Source organism: Musa acuminata, chromosome BXJ3-7, assembly GCF_036884655.1.
Source record: "Musa acuminata AAA Group cultivar baxijiao chromosome BXJ3-7, Cavendish_Baxijiao_AAA, whole genome shotgun sequence".
Taxonomy (NCBI): domain Eukaryota; kingdom Viridiplantae; phylum Streptophyta; class Magnoliopsida; order Zingiberales; family Musaceae; genus Musa; species Musa acuminata.
The window spans coordinates 1,299,687-1,321,847 of NC_088355.1; the positions used below are offsets into that span (position 1 = coordinate 1,299,687).

General features: G+C 36.3%; 2 protein-coding genes across 8 annotated transcripts; one reads left to right on the forward strand and one right to left on the reverse strand.

Annotated features, from left to right (window-relative positions):
* Positions 1-266: 266 nt before the first annotated feature.
* On the reverse strand, positions 267-13,049 carry LOC135642516 (flowering locus K homology domain-like). The gene is made up of 7 exons (XM_065158724.1): positions 12,891-13,049; positions 11,160-11,454; positions 6,488-6,734; positions 4,028-4,176; positions 3,644-3,913; positions 3,362-3,556; positions 267-687 (listed from the first exon to the last, which is right to left on the reverse strand). The coding sequence occupies exons 2-7, from the start codon at positions 11,436-11,438 to the stop codon at positions 505-507; spliced, it is 1,323 nt and encodes a 440-aa protein (XP_065014796.1). The 5' UTR covers positions 11,439-11,454; positions 12,891-13,049; the 3' UTR covers positions 267-504.
* A 2,315-nt stretch (positions 13,050-15,364) lies between these two features.
* Positions 15,365-21,657, forward strand: LOC135642676 (protein WVD2-like 3). Of its 7 annotated transcripts, XM_065159008.1 has the most exons (8): positions 15,395-15,578; positions 15,790-15,867; positions 16,650-17,077; positions 17,606-17,694; positions 17,773-17,866; positions 17,958-18,029; positions 19,742-19,852; positions 21,137-21,657. In XM_065159008.1, exons 3-8 carry the CDS (start codon positions 16,667-16,669, stop codon positions 21,431-21,433), a joined length of 1,074 nt encoding a protein of 357 aa, XP_065015080.1. In that variant the 5' UTR covers positions 15,395-15,578; positions 15,790-15,867; positions 16,650-16,666; the 3' UTR covers positions 21,434-21,657. The 7 variants fall into 7 exon arrangements, with proteins under 7 accessions (XP_065015079.1, XP_065015080.1, XP_065015078.1 ...); XM_065159007.1 differs by lacking the exon at positions 15,790-15,867 and having other exon boundaries at positions 15,365-15,515; XM_065159006.1 differs by having other exon boundaries at positions 15,395-15,867.
* The last annotated feature ends 504 nt before the right edge of the window (positions 21,658-22,161 follow it).

Below are 22,161 nucleotides of genomic sequence, written 5' to 3' on the forward strand. Positions count from 1 at the left end.
ATTAGTAATGAATCCTAAAACTCTATCGATGTCGATCAAATTTACTCAACATCTAAGAAAATTTAAAGATTTGGATTTATGCTCCTCGAATCTGGAAATCGAAAATTTAAAGGAACCACATGCTGATACAGTATGGTAACAGTATTACCCACCACCACCCTTTCAGACCGTCTTAAGAAATCATCAATGGAGCATTTTAAACGCTGCCAAGAAATCATCTCTTGGCATCGTAAACAAACAAAAGATCCATAAAAAAAAGGCAGGGATAAAAAACCATCAGAAATAAATAATATGTTCAATATCAGATTCAAAAGTAGGACGTACATGAAGAAACAAAGAGATGTAAAATGATTTATGGTGGCTAAATGTACAGCCAGAAATAAGGTCTGAAGTTGCTAAAGGTCGTCAAGTAAAATCACAGCATAAATCTCTGTAAGAATATACTCTTCTAAGGGGTAACTCCAATGAGAACATACTATCAGCTCAATAAGCCTCTCAAATATCCTAATACCCATAACTGCCACCATAGGTTGAACCATATCCTCCTCCAGAGTGGGCCACAGGACCAGTGTTCGATGGAGGAGATCCGTACATGGGACCATGCGGTTGGTAAGAATTATAACCTGGATCCATGGAACCCATTGAGCTCTGTGAAGGAGCTGGAGATGGAGCTGCAGCCATGAAATTCTGCAACAGAAAAAAAATAATTTAGCCTGCCTAACGGCAAGAAAAATCATCAAGCAAAGGGCGGAACGCACAACAGACCCCCAAAAAAAAAGTTCACATGGAACCAAAATAACTTTTCTTTAATATCTTTAATATTAATCATCAAAATCTTTAATATCCACCCTAGTCCCATTATTGACATATTTTCCATCGTCAGATAATCACATTTTGATTTAGGATAATCAACTGATGTGCTGATTTTAAGTACTTGCTGATATAACTAATTTGGGTTGTTGAATAGGCTGCAGTTGATCAACAAATAACGAAAAGGGAAAAGGACCAACATGACCAACATATTATTCAAGCACATTACATGTGAGATTCACATGATCACCATGAATAGTTGGTTCACAGATGATAAAAACCTGTACACATGCCACGTGCAGTAGCACCCCATGCGAATGGTTCAACTGACCAAGATTAAGTTCTAGCACCATGGCAGTTTAAAGTTAAACATCACAATACATTCAGGAAACGAGTAACATTATTTATTTGGGACTATAAGTGAAAAAAGAAGGAAATGTCACACACACATTGCTCAATGCATTGCACAAAAGAAATATCATGTAACCGTAAAACTCCTGACATCAACTCCTGGAGCTAACACCAATTGTCTGGACACATGGACAAGGTTTTTGCACATTCAACTTAGTAAATGATCTCTTCATACATTCAGTGCTTATGATTTTATTCAAAAGAAATTCATCCAATCATGGTTGAATTACAACGATAAATTCTCTACAGTTGTAAATTGAGCCCACATAACAAAGGTATTGCTGAATATGCACACCTATGCCTTCAAGAACAGGAGTTATTAAGAGTTGAAATAGAAGGGAAAAAAAGATCAAAAAGAAGATTCTTGTCAATCCCAAGAAGGAAAAAAAGAAGATTCTTTTAGAAGTAATAATTACTTTTTAAGACTAACGATCAGTTTGCTTTTCATCCACATTATCCATATTAATCCGATATGTTGGACTGCTCATGCCAAGAACTGAGAATTATGACATGTCCGAAGAAATATCTTGGCAAACTCCAATTATCTCTCTATGTTCATTTTCAGAAGATAAGCACTACCAACAGCCATCACTTACGTTTTAAGTGCAATAGATCAACTAAAAATGCAAAAATAAACTTAGATGGAATACAATCAACTGTGTATGCTCACATATAAGTAAATATAACTGTGAAGTACTTAGTCCATGTGCTGCAACCAAACTTTTGTATAATTAGCCCTTTTTTTTTAACCAAACAATGATCTTTAGCATGGTTCTACTTTTTGCTCAGACCGGTACATACGGGGCAATACGTACCAGTCAGATGGCCAATAGGTTGGCAGCACAGACCGTTGCACGTGCCTCCCATAATTCCCATAACCATGTATACACAGCTCTTAAATAAATTTTATGGCACGTGCCAACATACCATGTGTCAGTAGGTTAGACCCTAGCGAGCCCATACCGGTATTCGAACGCCAATCCATGCGACTGTACAAGTACTTGGACCTGAGACCTGTCTAAATTTTTCTTTCTTATTTATCATTAATGGAGTCACTGATGCATTGTTTTGTCAATTATAAGACTGACTTAGATCCTCGATCTGAGTGGAAGATTCCTTGGTTTTGTATCAAGATCAAATACAGATGAAACTGCTGAAATGATTCCTATTTCAACTTTAAAGATAAAGATCAAATGTGAACAAGAAATAAATAAAATTCTGTTTCCTATATTGCAGAGCCAAATGAATTCAGATCCACAACAGAATAACAAACTACAACGTAAACAATTGCCTCTAAATCAATTGCAACCAAGAAACAAATACAACTGTCTCCTACATGCTGAGCCATTTCAATTTGGATTCATATCAGAAATATATAAATTTCAGGCAGAAAATTGCCCCTGCACCAACCTATGACTCTGAAATGCTAACACAATATTATTCAAGTCTCATGTGGCAAGTAAATTGACATCTCGAGAACACTTAGATCATATATCTAATCTACAATAGCTAAAAGTTATAGATGATAGCCAAAATTGGCTTAGAAGACCTCTGAATGGTATGAACATATGCTTGAGAGATCTCCTGATACAGTAGTCAGAAGAAGTGAAATGATTAATTTTAATGAGACAATGAGAGATAAAGGAAGATCTAAAAAATATAAACTATAAATAAAAATTTAAGTACTCTAACTTAACTAAACATATTGTTTTTTACACATCATAAAACAGCAATAGCTCCCTGTAGCCAACCCCAAAAATTTGAGACTTATGGTTTTGTTATTGTTGCTGTTTATCCTAATACACAAAAATACAAGCATAATATATACACAAATTATAAAGTAGGACACTATATTGGCATACATGGGATTAAAGAAGGCATTCACACTTAATAATGGAAACAGATAAAAGAATAATTATCATATATCTTCTCCTGAGATTAAAACAGATGAGAAGAAACAAGAATTAAAAGGGAGCTGCTTAGACCCTGAAAAAAATCCACTTTTAAGTTAGTGAAAATACAGCATGAATATTTTAGAAATCAAACAGTTCTTTAAACAATAGGTTCTTTAAACAATAGAAACAGATGTATAGCACATAGAAGAAGTAGATTATCCAGGTTATAAGGTCATGGACTACACCTGTATCAACTGCTGGGCAGTTTGAACTTGTGACGCACTCCCAGTAATCTCAACAGTCATCTCTCCAGGGACCCCCCTTGTTTCTTGTATGGTTATGGTCGCCCCACTAGCACGACGGATATAGCTAATATTTGCACCAGCTTCTCCAATCACAGCATCAGCATAAGAAAGTGGAATCTGCATATGCTGTGTAACCTGTCGAGAACTCATCAGAGTAAAACAAGTGAAACAACATACTCTACTCTTAAAAGCACTTATTTACCCGTACTTTTGAAAAGGTACCTGAGAAATCATTGATGATGCCTGTTGATTTGCTGAGTGGACACCCATTGGTGGTGCATTTTGTCCATACATGGAAATTCCTTGATGCGGTTGCTTCTCTAATGGGGGAAGGTCAGGTGGAGGATAAAAATTATCATGGGCTCGTGGAGGCATGAATTGAGGATTGCCACCATAAGCTGAACCACCAGCACTTGGGGGAAGGCCTGGAGGGTGGCCCCAAGGTTGAGGTGGAGGCATGTTCTGCTCCATATGCATATTTGGCAACGACACCTACACAACAGAGTCATAATTTGAAACTTTTAGAACATCAAGAAAAACTCTAAAATATTCATCAAATTTGTGTAATACACAGTTCAGTATCATACTTCAAATGAGTTAACTTACACGCTTTTCAAACAAAGGAAGAACACTACGATCAACTAGAAACTTCCTTAAATGGGTTGCAATTAGTTCCACTGCTTTATGCATCCCAGTGGGCTCTCCTTGTATCTCAACAACTCTATCATCTGACAGAGCAACAGGAGGTAGATTTTCTGCAAAAATTGGAGCAAAGTAAACACAAACGAGCAAGCATCTAAGAAGAGACCATAGTCAGCATGAACAGCAAACAATAATAATTAATTTGCTGGTCAATTTCCAACAAACCCAAGGGAATTTTGCTGTCAAGTTTGCAATTTCGTGCACTGATAGTGTACCAGTCAGGACTCAGACCAGTACTATATGGTCCAGACCAGTGTACTGAATGCCAGTACATCAATATGTACCAAGTTTTAGAAAAACCTGAAAAAAAGCTGAAAAACAAAAGAAGAAACTTCTCGGTACAAGCCATATACCATACAAGGTCGCACAAATACACCACTCAGACTGAACAATCGAGGCGGTATCGCAAACCTTGTTTCACTAACAATGACAATGATTTTTTAATGACGGCAAAAGATCCATGTATTGCAAATAATTGAGACTTATGACTTTGTTGTTGTTGTTGTATGGGCAACAGAAATAAGGCACCAATTTACAGGCAAATCTCAAACTTATTAAACAGATACTTGCCAAATAGTAATTTTTGCACTTAAAAAATCTAAAATATTAGAATTTTCAATCTGCACATATCAGTTTAATTGTCTCGATAACTGGTTCAACACACTGTACAAAGGATTAGTCGAATATACAACTTCATCAGATAAGAAATGAATTGCAAGTTCATTCCCTATCTACGGATTAGCCGAATATATTGCAAGTTCACAACTTGCAAATTTACATTACCGTCAATATGCATGTTTAACCTTTGTGAACCACTGAGATGAATTGTTAAAAGTTAAATCTAAGATTACCATGACATCATTACTCATCCAGGGAATGTGTCATATACATGCTCTCAGCTCCAGATAAAGGTCATTCAGGCATTTATATATCTGTTAAAGAACAGATATATGGCTAAGAAAATGAACTAGTAATGACTCAATAGGTACATGAATAGATTGACACGTACTCGTCGTCATAAGGCATGTCCTTCCAATAAAAGATGTCCCTAAGCACTTCAAGGATGACTCAGAAAGCTATATCAGGAACCTTGAATTAGATCTTGAAATATTAAGCCCATTAACAGTGTAAAAACATTATCAACAACAGAGATGCTAAGATTCAAATTTTGCTTAGATACTGATATTGTAGCACTCCTCTTTCATTAAAATTGTGCTAAGTGAGCTGGTTATGTACAGGTGTTGACAATCATGCTTATTGCCCTAATGGAAAGTCCAGACAAAGGAGGGCATAGAGGCAAACCAGGATAGCTGGCTGAAATAGAAGGGGCCACAGTATAGTCATAAGAGCATATACGTTAGCTACGCTCTATAGGTTCTTCCACTTTCTTCAGGCATAAATAAGCCAAAATACTTCACACTGAAGATCTGAAATTGAGGCTTGCTCTAGCTATGCAAGTATCCGAGTTTGGGACTCGTTCTAAAAACGTAATTGCATGATTGCACAAACAGGCACCATTATAAAGAATAATATGCACACAAGCAATATAAACAATGCTTTCTGTGTCCCTGATCCATTGTATCCTTTCTCATAACAAGCAATATCATTGTAAGAAAACCATGAAAGATCTGAATCAGTCCATGTCCATGCTTCATCTGGTAAGCCTTTCAACAGGCACTCGAGTCAGAACGCTTGCTGCAGGACTGAGAATGCAAGTCATGCATCTCTTTCTAAATCCATAGCTTTTAAATAGGTTTTACCATTTCCTAATCCTTATACTAGTGAGTGCATTTTTAATAAACAGAGAAGTTTCTATCATCCAAGAGGTGGAAGTGAAATGAAATAGTAGTAAAATGACAAGTCAACATAAAGCTCCAAATGAGTTATTCTCTAAACCTTCAAGTACTAGAAAGTGGAAACTACTCTAACTATGTGAGATATTTTAGTCCAGATACAGAAAGGAAGCTGCCATGAGAAACAAATAAATTACATATTATAATCTACACACCAAAACAATGAAATAACAAGTAAAGACATACTTGCCACATAAAGTTACAATATGTCAAATCACTTTCCAGTTTCATTTTTTTTAAATTAAGATGTCCACAAGAAACCAAAACTAGCAATTATTAATTACTTTAGTACATACAACATCGCAGACTAAGAGGCTGACAGTAGTTAACTGTAAAGGAAACAAATCATAACCTGACACTGGGAATCTTAAAGCAGCAAGTATCTATAAGTTACTAAGATACAACAGTGATCATGAAAGACCATTTCTTATTTTCTTACAAGGAAAAAGGCAGATTATAGCTTAAAAAGAAAAGGTGTAAAGAAAATATAAAAAGGTCTAGACAATCATACCAAGAATACGGACAATGGAGTTAGAAGCCTCTTGAATGGATTTTATTGTTGCTCCCTGTTTACCAATGAGGCTTCCTGCTTGTGTAGCTGCCACAAGCAATCTTGTGGCCGCTGTGTTACCAGCACCTGATGGAGCATGACCAGATTCCCCGTCTAAACCATCAATTATCCGTTTATGAACTCTAAGCAGACCATCCATAGCAGGAGAAATGGAAGCATCTGGTTCCTCTTTTGCTGAAATCATTACCTTCACAAGTTCCAAGAAACAACAAAATATCACATCGAGCAAAAACAGTAAATTAGTAATTTCTCCAACTGACAATGTTACTCTTACATAGGAAAACAATGACAAAAATAGATAACTATGTGGCAAACCCAGAAACATGAGAAAGGGAAAGAAACAACTTGATGTATTCATGATAGAGACAAGTCATAGATCAAACCAGAAATTATACTGTGGCACATAAAATTAGTTCCATTGAAAGGGTAACTTGCATGCTACTTAGTTAATCACGATGAAAAAGGATGATAATTCTACAGAACATTAAAATCTCTTTTAGCAGAACTAGGTTAAGTTCTAAATTTACAGTTTTTGGTTTGACAAATTATAAATGTATTTCATTTGCACAGGAATAACACCTACATTACATAGTGCAATACACTGTCTCCTAGTTGTATATACATCCACTAACCACTTCTAAAATAAATAAAGAGGATCAAGATTTGACGTATATAGTTTTTCAGATGTCATTTTGAGGCCTAGTCCTTTTTGGTGGCAGATAATGCTACAAATTAGTCACAACCCTTGTAGAGAGAGCATAGTAGCATAGAAATCAGTGTCCCACAAAATAGTCTACATAGCCATGTAAATAGACATAACAAACACAGTACCACCATGCCTCATTGTTCCAAGACTGACCTATCCTGAATAACTACATATGCAACTCCATATGTAGCCCACATAATCATAAAAATGTGTCATGACTACTACTAATGTCGATACTACCATATCATTACTTCATATGATGTCTGTGAATATAGGATAATAGCTTAAATCGTCACCCATTCTATTCAAACTTAATCACCCAAATTAATATACAATCTTGTACCATAAACTTATAATTTAACTTCATCCTGTAATTGTCAATTACTATTTCATATCTTCATGTATACCATAATATTTATTTGTGGATTGCATATTTCCTATTTTTATATAAGCATATAAAACCAAAAATATTTCAACATGTTACATATGCATCTGCATATAAAGCCACATACACATACCACACACCATGTCCAGGAAGGAGGACATTTTCCAATATCTAATGGAATACATGTCAAGGATGATAATATTAACCTGATATTTGCAATAATGAACCTAAGAATGATTATGAAACCTCTTCCCTGATGTTTTTATGGAAATAAAAGGTGGGGAAAGCTGAATATCAACATGATCCGAAGCAAGTAAAAATTAATTACTTATGTGCATTTAACCTTATTAACTTGACTGCTTTTGTTAGAAATAAAATTTGATTGCACTCATCCTCTCAAATCCAAAGTTTTTATAAGCACACTGAACACTGAGATCCTATGTAGCCTATGTGCAAGATGCACGCTTTAATGAAGCACAGCAGACATGAGCACCTATGAAATCTTTTTTTATGACACTAAATGTAGAATGGAGAAATAATCACCATTTAGTAGTCAATAAACAAAAAAATAATTACCAATCCAATAAAGTATGATGTTCATCAATTCCTGTTTGTTCTGTTTCTCTTTATCAAATAAAAGAATTTACAGACCTTTCAGAAATAAATTCGACTTGGTATCTCACGTCACAAATCTCACAGTTGGTAGTAAAAATAAAATTACCAAAAGCAAGAATATGGCATACCAGCTCTTACAATGGATAATTATGCAAATGTATCGTCTGAGAATGCATTAAAAAAAGGTTTGAACAATTTTATAAAACCAATAATTAATTAGTATACCTAATTTTCAAACAACAATTATGCCAAATTCTTCTACATGAATGGATTTATATGATTAAATATTTCACTCAAAGACATTGTATGCAAAAAAAACATTGTTATTACATAACAAAGGATTGTAGATCATGAAAAGAAACCAAACAATTCAAAGTGGTACTTATTGGAAAGGATATGTAGAACTATGATTATTCCTCTCAATTAAACAGTAAAATGATGACCAGATAAGCGCCTCCTTAGTCAGACAAAACTTTAAATTGTTTGATTTCCTAAATAAACACATGTGAGAATTCAGAATTCAAATATCCATGACAGTAATTTGAAAAAGGCAGGCTTAGTGTCAACTTGTCTTAATTGACTCTTGGAATACTGTGGAATATTGTTAAAAATTTGAACTCACTCATTACGTAATCAAAAGACTTCAAAATTTCAAGTGCCACACATGTTTAAAGTCATGCTAGGCAGAAAAATCTATGATTTTTCTATGGTGGAGCTTTAAGTAATTAGAATCCATTTGGATCAAGTGCAAGGACGTAAACTCCCTAAACCCCGAATTGCCAGCAGCTTTGTGCAATGAGCCACTCTTCTTTTTATTATTATAGCCACGAACTGTCTTTAGAGATTCCAAAAATTTTACATCGTATCTTGTTCATTTCTTATCTTTCTAATTTTATATTGTCTTAGTTGTTAGGTCCCACTTTTCCATTCTACATTACTTTTTCTCTACCTATTCATGTTACCAGCAGCTGTCTGTCAACATCAAAGGGGCACCAGAACAGATCATACATACTGAAATGCTTACAACAGCTTGAAGATGATGAATAACGCCAAATGAGATTACTGCCTGTATCAGATGAACAGACGGAATGAAAAACATCAGTCACTGAAGTCTAAAGACAAAAACAATTAAACAAGATGCAACAAGAGTTTCCAATGGCCGCTTGAGTAGTTATCGTACATCTTCAAGATCTGAAAATATAAAAATCAGACCTCTGTCTTTCTTAAATCTTAATAAAATAGCCTATCCAAGTTTTATGATAGTCCATGTAGCATGCTGCACGGGAATTTTAGCAAAGGATCATCAGCTAAAGCTTATCTTTTTTAATCAGTTGACTAAACTAGCATATTACAGCTTTTTACCACCATATTCTTTTATAAACACAGTTTTCCATTTTCTGACTTGATACTGATTTTAGCTCTGGAAACATAACAAACCATGCACCAAATATTCGTTCTTCTTAATTATTCCATCTACATATAAATTTGCATCCATAAATGGTTAGACATGTTCATGGGTAATACTGATCAGCACCTTTTTCCATTTCTCAAAAGATCAATCTTAGTATATTGATTCAATGCAAATTTTAGACATGACTGTATTAATCTCGCTATCAGTTACTATATATATCCTGGATCTGCAACATACCTATCAAGTAGCCTCCGCACCACGGACCTTTCTACTCATCAAGAACATATTGATCTCTTGTTGAAACGACAATCAAGCGAGTTATGGAATTACCAGAAACAATGTGAAGCTTGATGGTCATCCAACATGTCTAGGCTTAGATAAATTCCAGCACAGATGTTCAAAGACTGATATTTGCAAACTGCACCTTTGTTCTTCTATTTTTGATTCACAAGGACAATTTCATTTGTTGCCTTAGGTCTGCAGAAAGAACCTGCAAAGATTCATCTGGTTATTATGACTGAAGGCTGCAATGGGAATGTTAAGTGTTTGTCTTAGGTGATCTTTTCCCCATATGAACATTATTGTTGACTGCATCGTGTCCTTTTCTTATAACATATGGTAGATTCAATCTTCGAATCATCAAGTTCTGCCTACTTAGTGTGACTGAAACCTGATTTATGATTTCACAATTTGAAAAAGACAATAAATTTGAACCTTAGCCAACAAAAATCTAAGAAGTACTCTCAAGATTTTCATTGAGGAAATATTCTTGATTATTGAAGAGATATTTTGACTTTCAAATACTTCCAAAAAGTTAACTCTAATTAGTTGTGCCTTCAATAGGAACGAACAAAAAAGTTGGGTCTGAAATATCAAGTGCCAACATTACTTGTGTGAATCATGCAACTATTCAGCTAATTTTTTTTAATCACACAACCAAGCTTTTATCAACTTTGTTTTATGGTCATTCAGAAAATAAGCATATCCTAAATGAAGCAAACTTTAGATAAAGTGCAAGCAAAAGACAGGTTATTTGCATATCATAAATGAATCATTGTATTATAAAGCCACGGAGATGATTTGTGATTTAACCAGTTTGCAATATAAATACAGGCACCTCTTATTTTGCAAAAGAGAACAAATCATAAGCAATTTTAAGAAATAAACAGAAGTCACACGTGGGTAATATGCAAATCATTTAATTCTATAAGCCAAATGAACAAACAAGGTGAACATGACCTAGCAGCATAGACATAGTACGCTGCACAATTACGATAGAAGCAAGTAATCAGACAGGTATTTTTTACAATTCTAGGATGAACAACTTGATAAATTCGAACAGCCTGCATAATGTCTAGAATGCAACAAAAAAGAAAAATAGCATGATAGCTAAAAGATCATAAAATTGGATAGCACAAACCCTTCACAGCATCTACAATAGATATATGGTAGTGGCACCTTAACTAGAGCACCATCAAACTAATGAAATACTTACTGCCCTTTCTGGCACTCCAGGAGGTCCTTCAAGAATCTTTATCCGAGCTCTTGATTCCTCACACATTCTTTTGATAAACTCTCCTTTGCGGCCAATGAGACTACCCACCTTGTGAGCAGGAATCAAAATGCGGAAAACACTCTCTCCTGGCCACCCAGGCCACTTCTTTTCACCAGACTCTGCTTCCAACTGACCATCAGTTTCTTGTTTCACTTCGTGTGAGTTTCCACTTTCTACCGGGACCTCTTCTTCCACAACATTTTCCTCGATGTCATCCATAAGATGTTGAATTAAACTAAGATCATCAAACATCACAGATGCAGATGTAAGAAGCCAAAAACTAGAAAAGCAAATATAATCAAGCATAAGAAAGCAAATATAATCAAACATAGCCAGTGCTCTCAGAATAACATGGATCACTGTATAAGACTATGCATGGAGAGCAAGACAAGTTCCAAAAAACAAGAAGAAGAATGAGATAATCCCAAACCAGATGTTATAGACCAATAAGTGATACACAAAAAATAGGGCAGGTTGCATGTTTGAAACCAATATAAAAGCAAATCTGGATGAATAAGCATCTTAAAGTAAGCATATTAAAAAGAAAATTGGATATTCCTGTATCTGTTTCATTGTCAAATGTCCACTTTCAACACACGTACAGAAATAAGTGTGGCTTCTTTCAGCAGTGTACATTGATTGTTCCATACCAGGAAGAGACAACCTAGAACAAGGGCCCATAAATTCCAGCTTTCAGAAGAAAAAAAAATGTTTCTGCCCAACTAAAAATATCTAGCTACCAAAAATAGAGTCTGGATATTGCTATTGCATTTCATATAAAATAATTAAAACTACCATACCACCTAAATATATCCTTGAATTCAAAAACATGACCTTATCCTTATTTCCACACTTTTCTATTTCTTATTTTCCTCATTTAGTTACCTTTCTCATTTTTCAAACTCTGAATATAACTACTACCGTACTGCATGTTTCAGTAATTAAGCAAAACACAAGCATCTAAAAGTAGCCATTCATGACAAGAACCAGTATCGTGTTCGCATGACTGGATAAATAATCACAAAAGGTATCTCCAATCTGCAGAGGTTTAAGCCAAGAAGTATACTTCCAATAACAAAAACAAGTTGATCCGTAGCAAACAAAACTATATTTTAAGATGTATCAGACTAAAAACAAAATCTACTCATATACAACCTCTTTCTTACCTAGACACTAAACACAAAACGATTTTAATCTAGTATCTAATTTTATATGATTTTTCTTTTCTCTTCCAATAGAACTACAGGTAATCAAAACTTCCATTTTCAGATTGCACAAGTGTACAGCTTCTTGCTCCTTGTTAAGCAAAGGATCATGATGAAAGAACCTAGTAACCTTGTAAACAACAGCACTTTTCCAGCATTATGATCCACAGATTTCATAACCAACGCTCAATCGTACTGACAAACACTAGTAAACTCGAGATACAGAGGCCAATCGAGAAAACAAACGAGACTCAAAAAGGAAAAAAGACTACGAATCGTTGAAACCGTAAAAATCACGTCTCTACTAACAATTCATCACAAAAAACCCCGACATCTCAAAATACGATACTCAGAAAGGGTCCCAACGACTCCACGAAATGCCTTCGAAGAAAACCCTACAGAAAAGACATAAACAAGAGCTCGAAGACGCAGGAGGAGCAGAGGGCAAAAGATCAAGGCGGCCTACGGGCTTTGGCGCGAGTCCTGGCCGACAGCGGAGGGGCCGAGGGAGATCCAAACGGGGAGGCGAACGAATTCGAAAGCTCTCGAGGCTGAAGACCGAGAGGCGGGACTGCCCCGGACAACGGATTAGGGATTACGATGAGAGAGAGAGAGAGAGAGAGCGAGTCGATGCGGACAAGGGTGAGACTGCTTTATTATTTATACTTCCTTTATCCGGCGCACGTGAGTGGCAACGAGTGTTTGCGTCGTCTCCGAATACTGCGCACGTGAGCGATAGACGGGAACGCAGGAGACCGGTGGTGAAACCCATTGGGACACCTCGTCTCTCATAGGACATGGGCCCACGTCAGTACAAACTTACTCAGCTTACAGGCCGTGGGTTATTGTCAGCACCAATCTCGACGCAGTAAAAACTTAGTCGACGCCTATAATTCTTGATGATAGGAGATCATAGATAAGGCTCGATTTTTTATTATTTTTATTGCCTAATCTTTGATCAGACGTCTTTCAATTCCGATCCGTCTCATGTAGATGTTCCGAACATATGGAGGGAACTTAACAAATTAGATGATTGACTCTTACGGTATCTCAAGTTGTTATGGAAGATCTTATATTGACCTATTATGAGTGGAATAAACCTTTCATGATGCGTTGACTAAAATAAGTCAAGCCAATACCAAATTTAGAGATACGAGTAAAAAAATAATAATGTGAATGGTTCGATTGATCTCTATTGTGCCATGATAAGTTAAAGAAGATATAGTATCATAATTTGAGTTATCTATATCAAAATTTACACTTGTCGAATTAAATTATATAATATTGTAATAATAATAGCCATAATATGAGTGGGTGGAGCATGTGAAGCTTGTTGAACGAGTGTGGATACATTTGGTATCGAATAAAAAAATAATTGATAGAAAGTTAATTATTCAAATATTTGGAAAACATGACTTGTGATAGACCTAATAGTTGAGTAGGGAATGCCCGGGTTGACGAAAGTTTGAATAGCGAAGTTTAAAAGCTAGAGATTCAGTCATTTTCGATCTTCTTAATTTATCCGAGACGAGCCAACATGATTTCCTTGAGGCATGATAGGAGGTCCTCTTTTTAGCACCGAATTGTTAAATTAGATTTTGATTATCCAAGATAGATAACGATTCGGAGTCAACGAATTATATATTTTTTTGTTTGTCTTGAAAAGTTGATGAACGATTCATTCTCATATGCTTTTGAAACCTCTAAGACTACGTCGAGGTGCTCTCGACCTAATAGTCAATTTAGAGAATTCAATTAATTTTAAGTAGAAGTTATAATATATTAAAAATGTATATAAGGAGCTCTTTTATAATAGATTTCAAGTATTGTTATCTTCACGATAGATGTTGATAAGGCATGTTTTGCCCCACGGACACGTCACAGTTGATGCCACACGCAATGTCAAAATTTGCACCACATGCCACGTCAAAACTCTCACCCTAGGACACTATTCGAACATGCCTGGTCCCGGCAATCCTGGGATGGCAACGCCCTGCACACCAAGCCAGAATCCGTACTAATGTCGTGTCCACCACGCCAATCCACGTATGACCAACCCTCTCACGCCAGTATAAAGACCTCTATCTCTACCTCCAAGAAGGGAGAGGAGGAAAAAAATATAATACCACCCACAACTGACTTGCTCGTCGGAAGGGCCAAAGTCGGAAATCACCCGACGAAGGCCTTTTTTGTAGGGAAGCGGTCACCCGCGAGCTACGAGCACCTCGCCCGAAAATCGTCATCCAGCGAACGAGGACGAGCTATCATCTATCCCAAGAACGGAGAAACGTAGCTCGACACGGACGGCGATCGGACTAAGAAACGCTGACCAACATCCCGTCATGAGGGCTCGACCTACCTCGTCGTCCAACTCAGCCGACAGAGAACTCCCGACATCAACCTGTGGATCTAGCCGTGTTGACTCACCAGCGACAACCCGTTTGTTCACTAAGGTTATGATGTGAACTATAAAGGTTATCTTCGAGATTTAATTTCGATCGTGACGTAACGAATCCGAGGAATACTAAGATTCTACCCACTCTATCACGTGTTACTAATCATATGATGATGGAATATCGATCAATAAATTAATTAATATTTGTTGAAAAATATGCATATGTTAAAAGTCGAAACATTAATGATATGGATCTTCGTAAAGATTCCAATTAGGGTATGATCTGACATGATTCCTTTTATTAGCCTTGAGGTCAGCATTTTGCCTTCAAAGTCCTCCAACTTATTATAAGCACGAGAAATTGCAGTGGGCATACCTCTCCTGGAAATAACTTTCTTTCGAGGGGTAGAATGCAAATGTTGCACGAAAAGCCCTAAAGGGCGTCTTGGTAATTTAATGGAGGAGGTGATCGAGATCCGCCGTGATGAGGTGGCGTTGCTTTAAGAATTGCCTATAGGGATCCCGTCACCGCAGATGACGTCCACCGTTGAGCGCTCCGAGCTGGCCGTCGTCCGTGACGGTGCTTCGTCGTTAACTGACGGCGTTAGCTTCGGTCGCAGCTATAAGTATCGGGCGGAACAGCGGTCATCGCTATTCCCGAGGGTGGCGGACGTAGGGAAGGGAAGGGGAGCCAAGGTAAGGAGACCGCCTTAGAACGAGCTTTTAGATCTATCCGATCGGTGCTTGGAAAAGGATTTCGTAAGTAACGTCTGTCGATCTCCTCCGTTTGGGTCTCTCATTGTTGGTTCTCCGCCTGTTTCGATCCGTATGCCATGGAATGCGTGACGGATTGGATTCGGGAGTGCCAGATCTCCGACGGATGTTTGAGATCTGGTGCTGTTGTGCGGATTTTTTGCTAATTCTTTTATCCATTTTGAATCCTATCCACCCTTTGATTCGGTGCGAACAGGCGTTTTCGGTGTCGGTGGAATGCGCTTTCTGCTGTTAAACTGATTCTTTCCGATGGCTCTAGTGACGTAAAATAATGGTCTGCTTTCCTTCCACTTCCTCATTGGCCTGTATTGTATTCTTTTACTGGGGATTCCTTCAATAAAATACTATTCAGGTAGGGCAAGGAGTTCGGCCGTCGCTTTTTTGTCTTGAAATGAATAACATTTCAAGTAACAGGGCTGTCTCATTTGCTCTGTCGCATTGGTATACCTTCAAATGAATCGCTGTGCGTTGTTGCCTTCAAAAGCATCGCTTCCGCGAAGGGTTTGGTACTTCTTTACAGTTAGGAAAATTCTTAAAAAATTGAGGTGCAAAAAAAAGGTTTTATTTGATTGTTTGCTGAATGATCATTTGTTGGATTTTTAATGTTTGTTTTATCCCTGCTGCAATAACTCTGGCGAAAATAAGATGCGTAAGTCAATAGATGAAAGAGATTTTAGAATGGAGTGGATGCTATGCAAACCCAAAATATTCAAGAGCAACGTTCCCTCCATAGTGTCATCACATTGAATGGAAAACTGCAAATAGACGGAAGCCTTTGTGGACTCAGACCGAGCACTTTCATTAAGAGCATACTTTCAAGGGAAAATGCCCCAATAACTTAGTTCTGAAGATAACTCTTCTTTAGAAGTAGTAATTACTTGAGCGCATTTGACCATTGATTCATCTTTTGGATGAGAATATTATGATTGCATTTATAGGTTGGTATACATCTGGTTTGTGTTTGACTATTAGAGTCAGATATATTTAGTTTTCGTTTTTAATCATTTGCTATATGCAGAATTCGATTTGTATGATTAACTTTTTTCAGTCCAATAGGTAAGGAAGGTACAGTAATGCCAATGGATGAAGAAGGAGATAGTGTCACACCTGAACCTAATAAAACTACTCATGCTATCCCTCCCAAAACTTCTACAGTGACTGTGGCAGATGAAGCTACAGATAACAATGAGAATATTGCAAATTCTGATGTGGTGCATGTTTTACCTCACATTAGAAATTTGAGTTTGGATAGGGACATGACAGAAAAGAAGTATGGTGATCAGAAATCAATAAGTCATATGTCAGCAGCATCAAGTTCTGCCAAGGCTGTACGATCTAACCACACTGTTCCTCAGCCATTTGCTCTTGCAACTGAAAAGCGTGCTTCTAGTGCAAATCGTGCTTTTGTTGCTGAAGCTGCTAACGAGGGAGACAAAGATCCTAATGCAGATGTGCAATCGTCCGACGTCCAGAAGAAGGCTCAGGTCTTTTTCTTATTGCTTCTTATGCTTCATCTTTTTCCCACCTCCTCACATACCATGCTGCAATATAATGCATCCTTCGTGCAGTTCAAAATGTAGGTAATAATATTTCTTATTGCCCTTGAGTCAAATATTCAGTATATACAGTATTTAGGTGATTTTGCATACCCTGCACAACATATTGTGTTTTCCTATTCAAAAACAATTTTATTCTATAGCTGACTTGTTCTGTTTAGCTTTCTCGTGCTAATTTAAGGCACTGCACATTGAATTCTCATCATGATCAAGTTGCTTCTCCTCTTGCTTGATCTTAATTTTAAGCATTTGATATGAAGCATCAGAACACATCCTGTATCTTCATGATTTATCTTGCGCAACATTCCAAAAGATTTTTAAAATTGCACCTTGATATATTGGTACATGAGATTTCTGTGCTTGAAAGCATTTAAATTTCTCTATGAAAAGTGCTTTAGCAAGTTCGAAGACTAGATCATGGATTTATTCATAATATAATTCTGAATGGGATCACAGAGTAACTTAACAGTCACGTCTAGGAGGCCATTGCATCCTGATAACATCATGTACTCAGATGAAGAGGATTCTTGCTCCATTACTTCTGCGTATCCTTTTCCAACTTATGTTTCTTGAAATTCCTTTATGTTTTTTGTACAAAGAACTTCTTCCTGAGCTACTCATAGTACCGCACCTTCTATAAGAAATTTGAAAGTTAATACAACAGTGGCAATTGCCCCTACATTCAAATGTAGTGAACGTGCAGAGAGGCGGAAGGAGGTATTTTTTATTTAATTATCATTTAAATTTTTATTTACCCACGAATCATTGAATGGGATTTTGATATATGTTTCTTTTGTCCTATGTGTAGTTCTATTCAAAATTAGAAGAGAAACATCAGGCTCTCGAAGCAGAGAAACTTGAATGTGAAGCTAGGACCAGGGTATGACTCCTTCCATTTATTAGTTCTTGGGAGATATGGTACACAAGAAATTAAGTTTTCTTATTTACATATTTCCATTTTGGAGTTTCTTGATGAGACATGAAATTTCTTTTGTCCATAAAAAAATTATAGAACTTTCAGGTTTTAGAAATTTGCCTTACAACTTGCAATTATATATGGAGCTTTAAGTGTTATAAGGAAAAACATATTGAAGTATATGATAAGAATAACTTCTTAGATATTACTTCACAAAGTATATATATAGAAGGATCTTATCATATACCATGGTAATTGATTGGCTCGGCTTTGATGTTTATCTTGCAGATGCCTACCTTATTATGTTGAAGTTTGACTTATAGAATGAGCTAATTTTTTTTTTCTCCAGTAGTTTAGATATAAACTTTTTTCCTTCTATTATTTTATATTGAGTGTGTATGGACCTTTGGGTATCCATTATAGCCAAATGTAGAATAGGGTGTTTCTTATGATGAGTCTGATATCATATGAATCCTTTATGCCTCTCTTTATTTTCAAGAGTGCATTTATGCTACTTTGATACTTCACATTCTTGTATTGACCAAAATGATGTTTAGAGCTTATGATCCATTTATTTGGATACCAATATCTAACATCATGTTTAGTGGATAGGCAGCTACATGTTGATATTCTATAAACAGATTTCCATTTTTCAAAATTGATGATGTTGTCTTGACCATATCTTTGCCTATGATTTTGTAAGTCTGTCATTATACTTGAATGAAAGCTAATTGTATCTGCAATGCGGTGTCTAACAATGCAGATGCTAGACATTGCATCTAAAAGTAACATTTACAAAATGCTTTGTTTCAAAGTTAAAAAAATTGTTTTATGTGTATTATCAACTATATCAGATATTAAGACCAAGAAAAAGAGATAATAGGTTTGTGACGAGAATACTCTGAGCATATCATGGAATCCACCATGAGAAGAAATTTTTTTGATGATTCATACTTAGAAACTGTTGATAATTCTCAGAAAATACATGTTAATTCAGGTCAAGGCTTCATTCTTAAATCTAGGATACTTGTAAAATTTACCACATATAGGACAACTTAGCAACTTAAAAACCACCACAAAGGCACAAACCTTTCCTAGATTGACCCAAGCTCTAGCCTAATCTTACGTTAGAATGACAGTCCAATTCCTAATTCCAATAGGAAAAACTGATTTGCATAAGATATCCTCTCCCCTTCTCCAACGTTTATTTACTCTCACATTCTCGACCATATAATATGTCCACACAAGATAATAACTTGTAGTAAATAATGGAGAACTTTGAGAAGGCTGATTTTAGATGTCTGGCTTTGGTTTATATATTATACCAGAGGTTGATGGCTAAGAATTAGTGGTACTATCATATTATCTACATTTTGGTTGGTTTTTTAGTTTTTCAGGATTATTTGATGTGCAAAGGATACAGATCGAGTTGATGGCTGAGAATTGGTGGTACTATCTTGTTATCTACATTTTGGTTGGTTTTTTAGTTTGTCAGGATAATTTGATTTGCAAAGGATACAAATCAAGTTGATGGCTGAGAATTCATTGACCCTTATATTGATTTCTTTTTATGTCAATCATATAAAAAGCACTTGTAGCATTTGAGTAACTTTGTATAGTTATTACTGTCATTGTCATATATTGGAGTTTCACATCTCAACTTCTGATTTCTTCAGGAAGAGAAAGAGGCAGCTCTAAAGCAACTAAGGAAGAGTTTGAATTTCAAAGCAACGCCAATGCCTAGCTTCTACCATGAGGGGCCTCCGCCAAAGCTTGAACTAAAGAAGGTAATTGGCTGTCTTTGACTTGATGCAACTGTTAATTCAAGCAAGTTATAATATATAATGAGCCATTGTGAATATAGTATGAGTAGATAAAACTTACTTCCTAGGGTTGTTAACAGGCAATTGCAGTGGCCATTTTGTACTGTTTCCACATTGAACTTTCCCATTACGAAAGACGCTCGAGTCCAACAAATACAGTTGCATGCTAGGTCAGCTTATCATTTACTTCATTGAACATGAAGTAACATATAGATTACAGACAGTAGGCGGCAACAGTCAAACTCATTCTCTTTTGTGGGTCCACATAATAAGGATTTATTTAATTGTATTGTTTGACTTTTGCAAATTTGCTGAGCCATTGAACAATTCATTCTACTCATATTTCTCAGTGCAATTTTACTTTAACAGCATGAAACTTGGGACTCAGTGTGCACCAATTTCTTGCCAAAATGAATTATGAAATTTGGGGAGGATTCATATCATTATCCCTGCAAACAGATAAATTTATTTCTGTGACTTGAACTGTAGTTTTTCATGTCACAAAGGAGCCTCAGTGCCGATGCTTACCTTCTTGTGTGAGTACAATGCAGTGAAGTGCTGTGTCCGAGCATGCTAGGCAGCACATATTCAGTTTGTTTACTCTTTCATAATATAATATGATATTACTTGTAAATTCCTAGAATATAAATTGTCATCAAGTTATATATATATATATATATATATATATATATATATTATGTTGGGATTCTGACTGATGAATTTTATTAACGGTAGACAACTATGCATCTTTTTGACAATCATTTATGAAATTGGTTTGACTTTTGCATTAGTGAGCAGAAAAAGGTGGAATATCTGTTTATCATAGGGCGTGTAAAGTTCAATTTTCTTCTTACATGATACTTCCTATAGCATCACATATCCCACAGCAAAGCTATTACGTCCATTCATCCAAGCATCTAACCTATTACCAACATCGGTTCTACTATTTTCTCTCCCAGTAATATTCTTATTTGCTATTTAGATTTAATTATTTAATTTTATAAGTCTTGGCTTAGATTTACTCTATCTTTGGAGGAAAGTTGCCTCATGCAAACTTCACTTTCATTTCAAACAAAAACCATCTGGAGTATCATATCATGCCATCTTATATTGAAGATGTTGTGATTTCTTCCATCTATTTGGATCACATGGACATCCTCTGATATTTTCTCCCACATGTTTACTTGCTGACATGTTCAGATTACAAGGATTGCCTTTAAAACTCTCTTTTTTTTTTTTGACAAACAGCTGCCTCCAACTCGGGCTAAATCACCCAAGCTTGGTCGACGGAAGAGCTGTGGCGACGCAAGCAATCTGGCTTTAGGAGACTACGGTCGGCATCAACATCACAATTTTGGTACTTCTGAGGATCCTCCGAACAAGTTACAGAGTAATACCAAGAACAGTAACACAACTAAAGCCAAAGAAGGGGTTAAATCCACGAGGGAGAAGTCTAAGCATCAAGGTGACGAGGTAGCAGCTCAGGCTCCCTCTGACAACACTGTGCAAGGTCAAGCTGACACTGGTGTCAGTGTGCAGCCCTGATGCTGCATTTCCATGCCCTTTTGATCCTTAATTTTTCTTAAATCCAACCTATAATTTATCTCTACATGAAAGTGTCAGCTTTTGTAGATTGGTAACCAATGTGAGAAATCGTTGTCACTGTTGTCAATTTTGTATCTATGTTACGATCCTGACAGTCGGTGAGAACTGCTGGAAATACTTGTCTCGTTAACCTTTTTGATTTGAATTATAAACTTTCACTTGCATTCTGCACCGTAAAGCCCTTCGTGATTGTGGGGGCCAGTTGCCAGCTGGCACTTGCATTCTCCAGCATAAAGCCCCCCTCGTGATTGTGGGACCCAGCTGCCAGCTGGCACCGATGGTGCCGGTAAATGGACGTGTTGATCAACCCAGTTTCCTACCCGGATACCACGAGATGAAACGTTTTTAATTCACCTGCATTAGAACAGTTTTTATTCCACCAACCCAAAGTTTTACCTGTGGTAATAGGAAAAAGAACGACGGGGTCCACATAGTTTATCTCTTCTTACTTTTTTTAATTATATAATTAAGGGTTAAGATATATTTTAACCTAGGTGGTTTTGTTTATGTATCTCTTAAGCGCTTATGATATATTCATATTTAAAATAATCTTTATATTTTTAAAAAATATAATATATAAGCACCTTTTGTCAAGTCTGAGTTAATAAATGTTAAACTTTGCTTAATTTCTATCAATGACGGAAGTAGGTGTTGTCGTGAAAATAACT

Coding starts and splice junctions, on each gene's coding strand:
- LOC135642676 (XM_065159005.1), top strand. Junction 17,078..17,605: donor ACGTCCAGAAGAAGGCTCAG/GTCTTTTTCTTA, acceptor ATGGGATCACAG/AGTAACTTAACAGTCACGTC. Junction 17,695..17,772: donor TCTTGCTCCATTACTTCTGC/GTATCCTTTTCC, acceptor AGCTACTCATAG/TACCGCACCTTCTATAAGAA.
- LOC135642516 (XM_065158724.1), bottom strand. CDS start 11,438: ATGGATGACATCGAGGAAAATGTTGTGGAAGAAGAGGTCCCGGTAGAA. Junction 6,735..11,159: donor CTGGAGTGCCAGAAAGGGCA/GTAAGTATTTCA, acceptor GAACTTGTGAAG/GTAATGATTTCAGCAAAAGA. Junction 4,177..6,487: donor CTCCATTGTCCGTATTCTTG/GTATGATTGTCT, acceptor CAATTTTTGCAG/AAAATCTACCTCCTGTTGCT.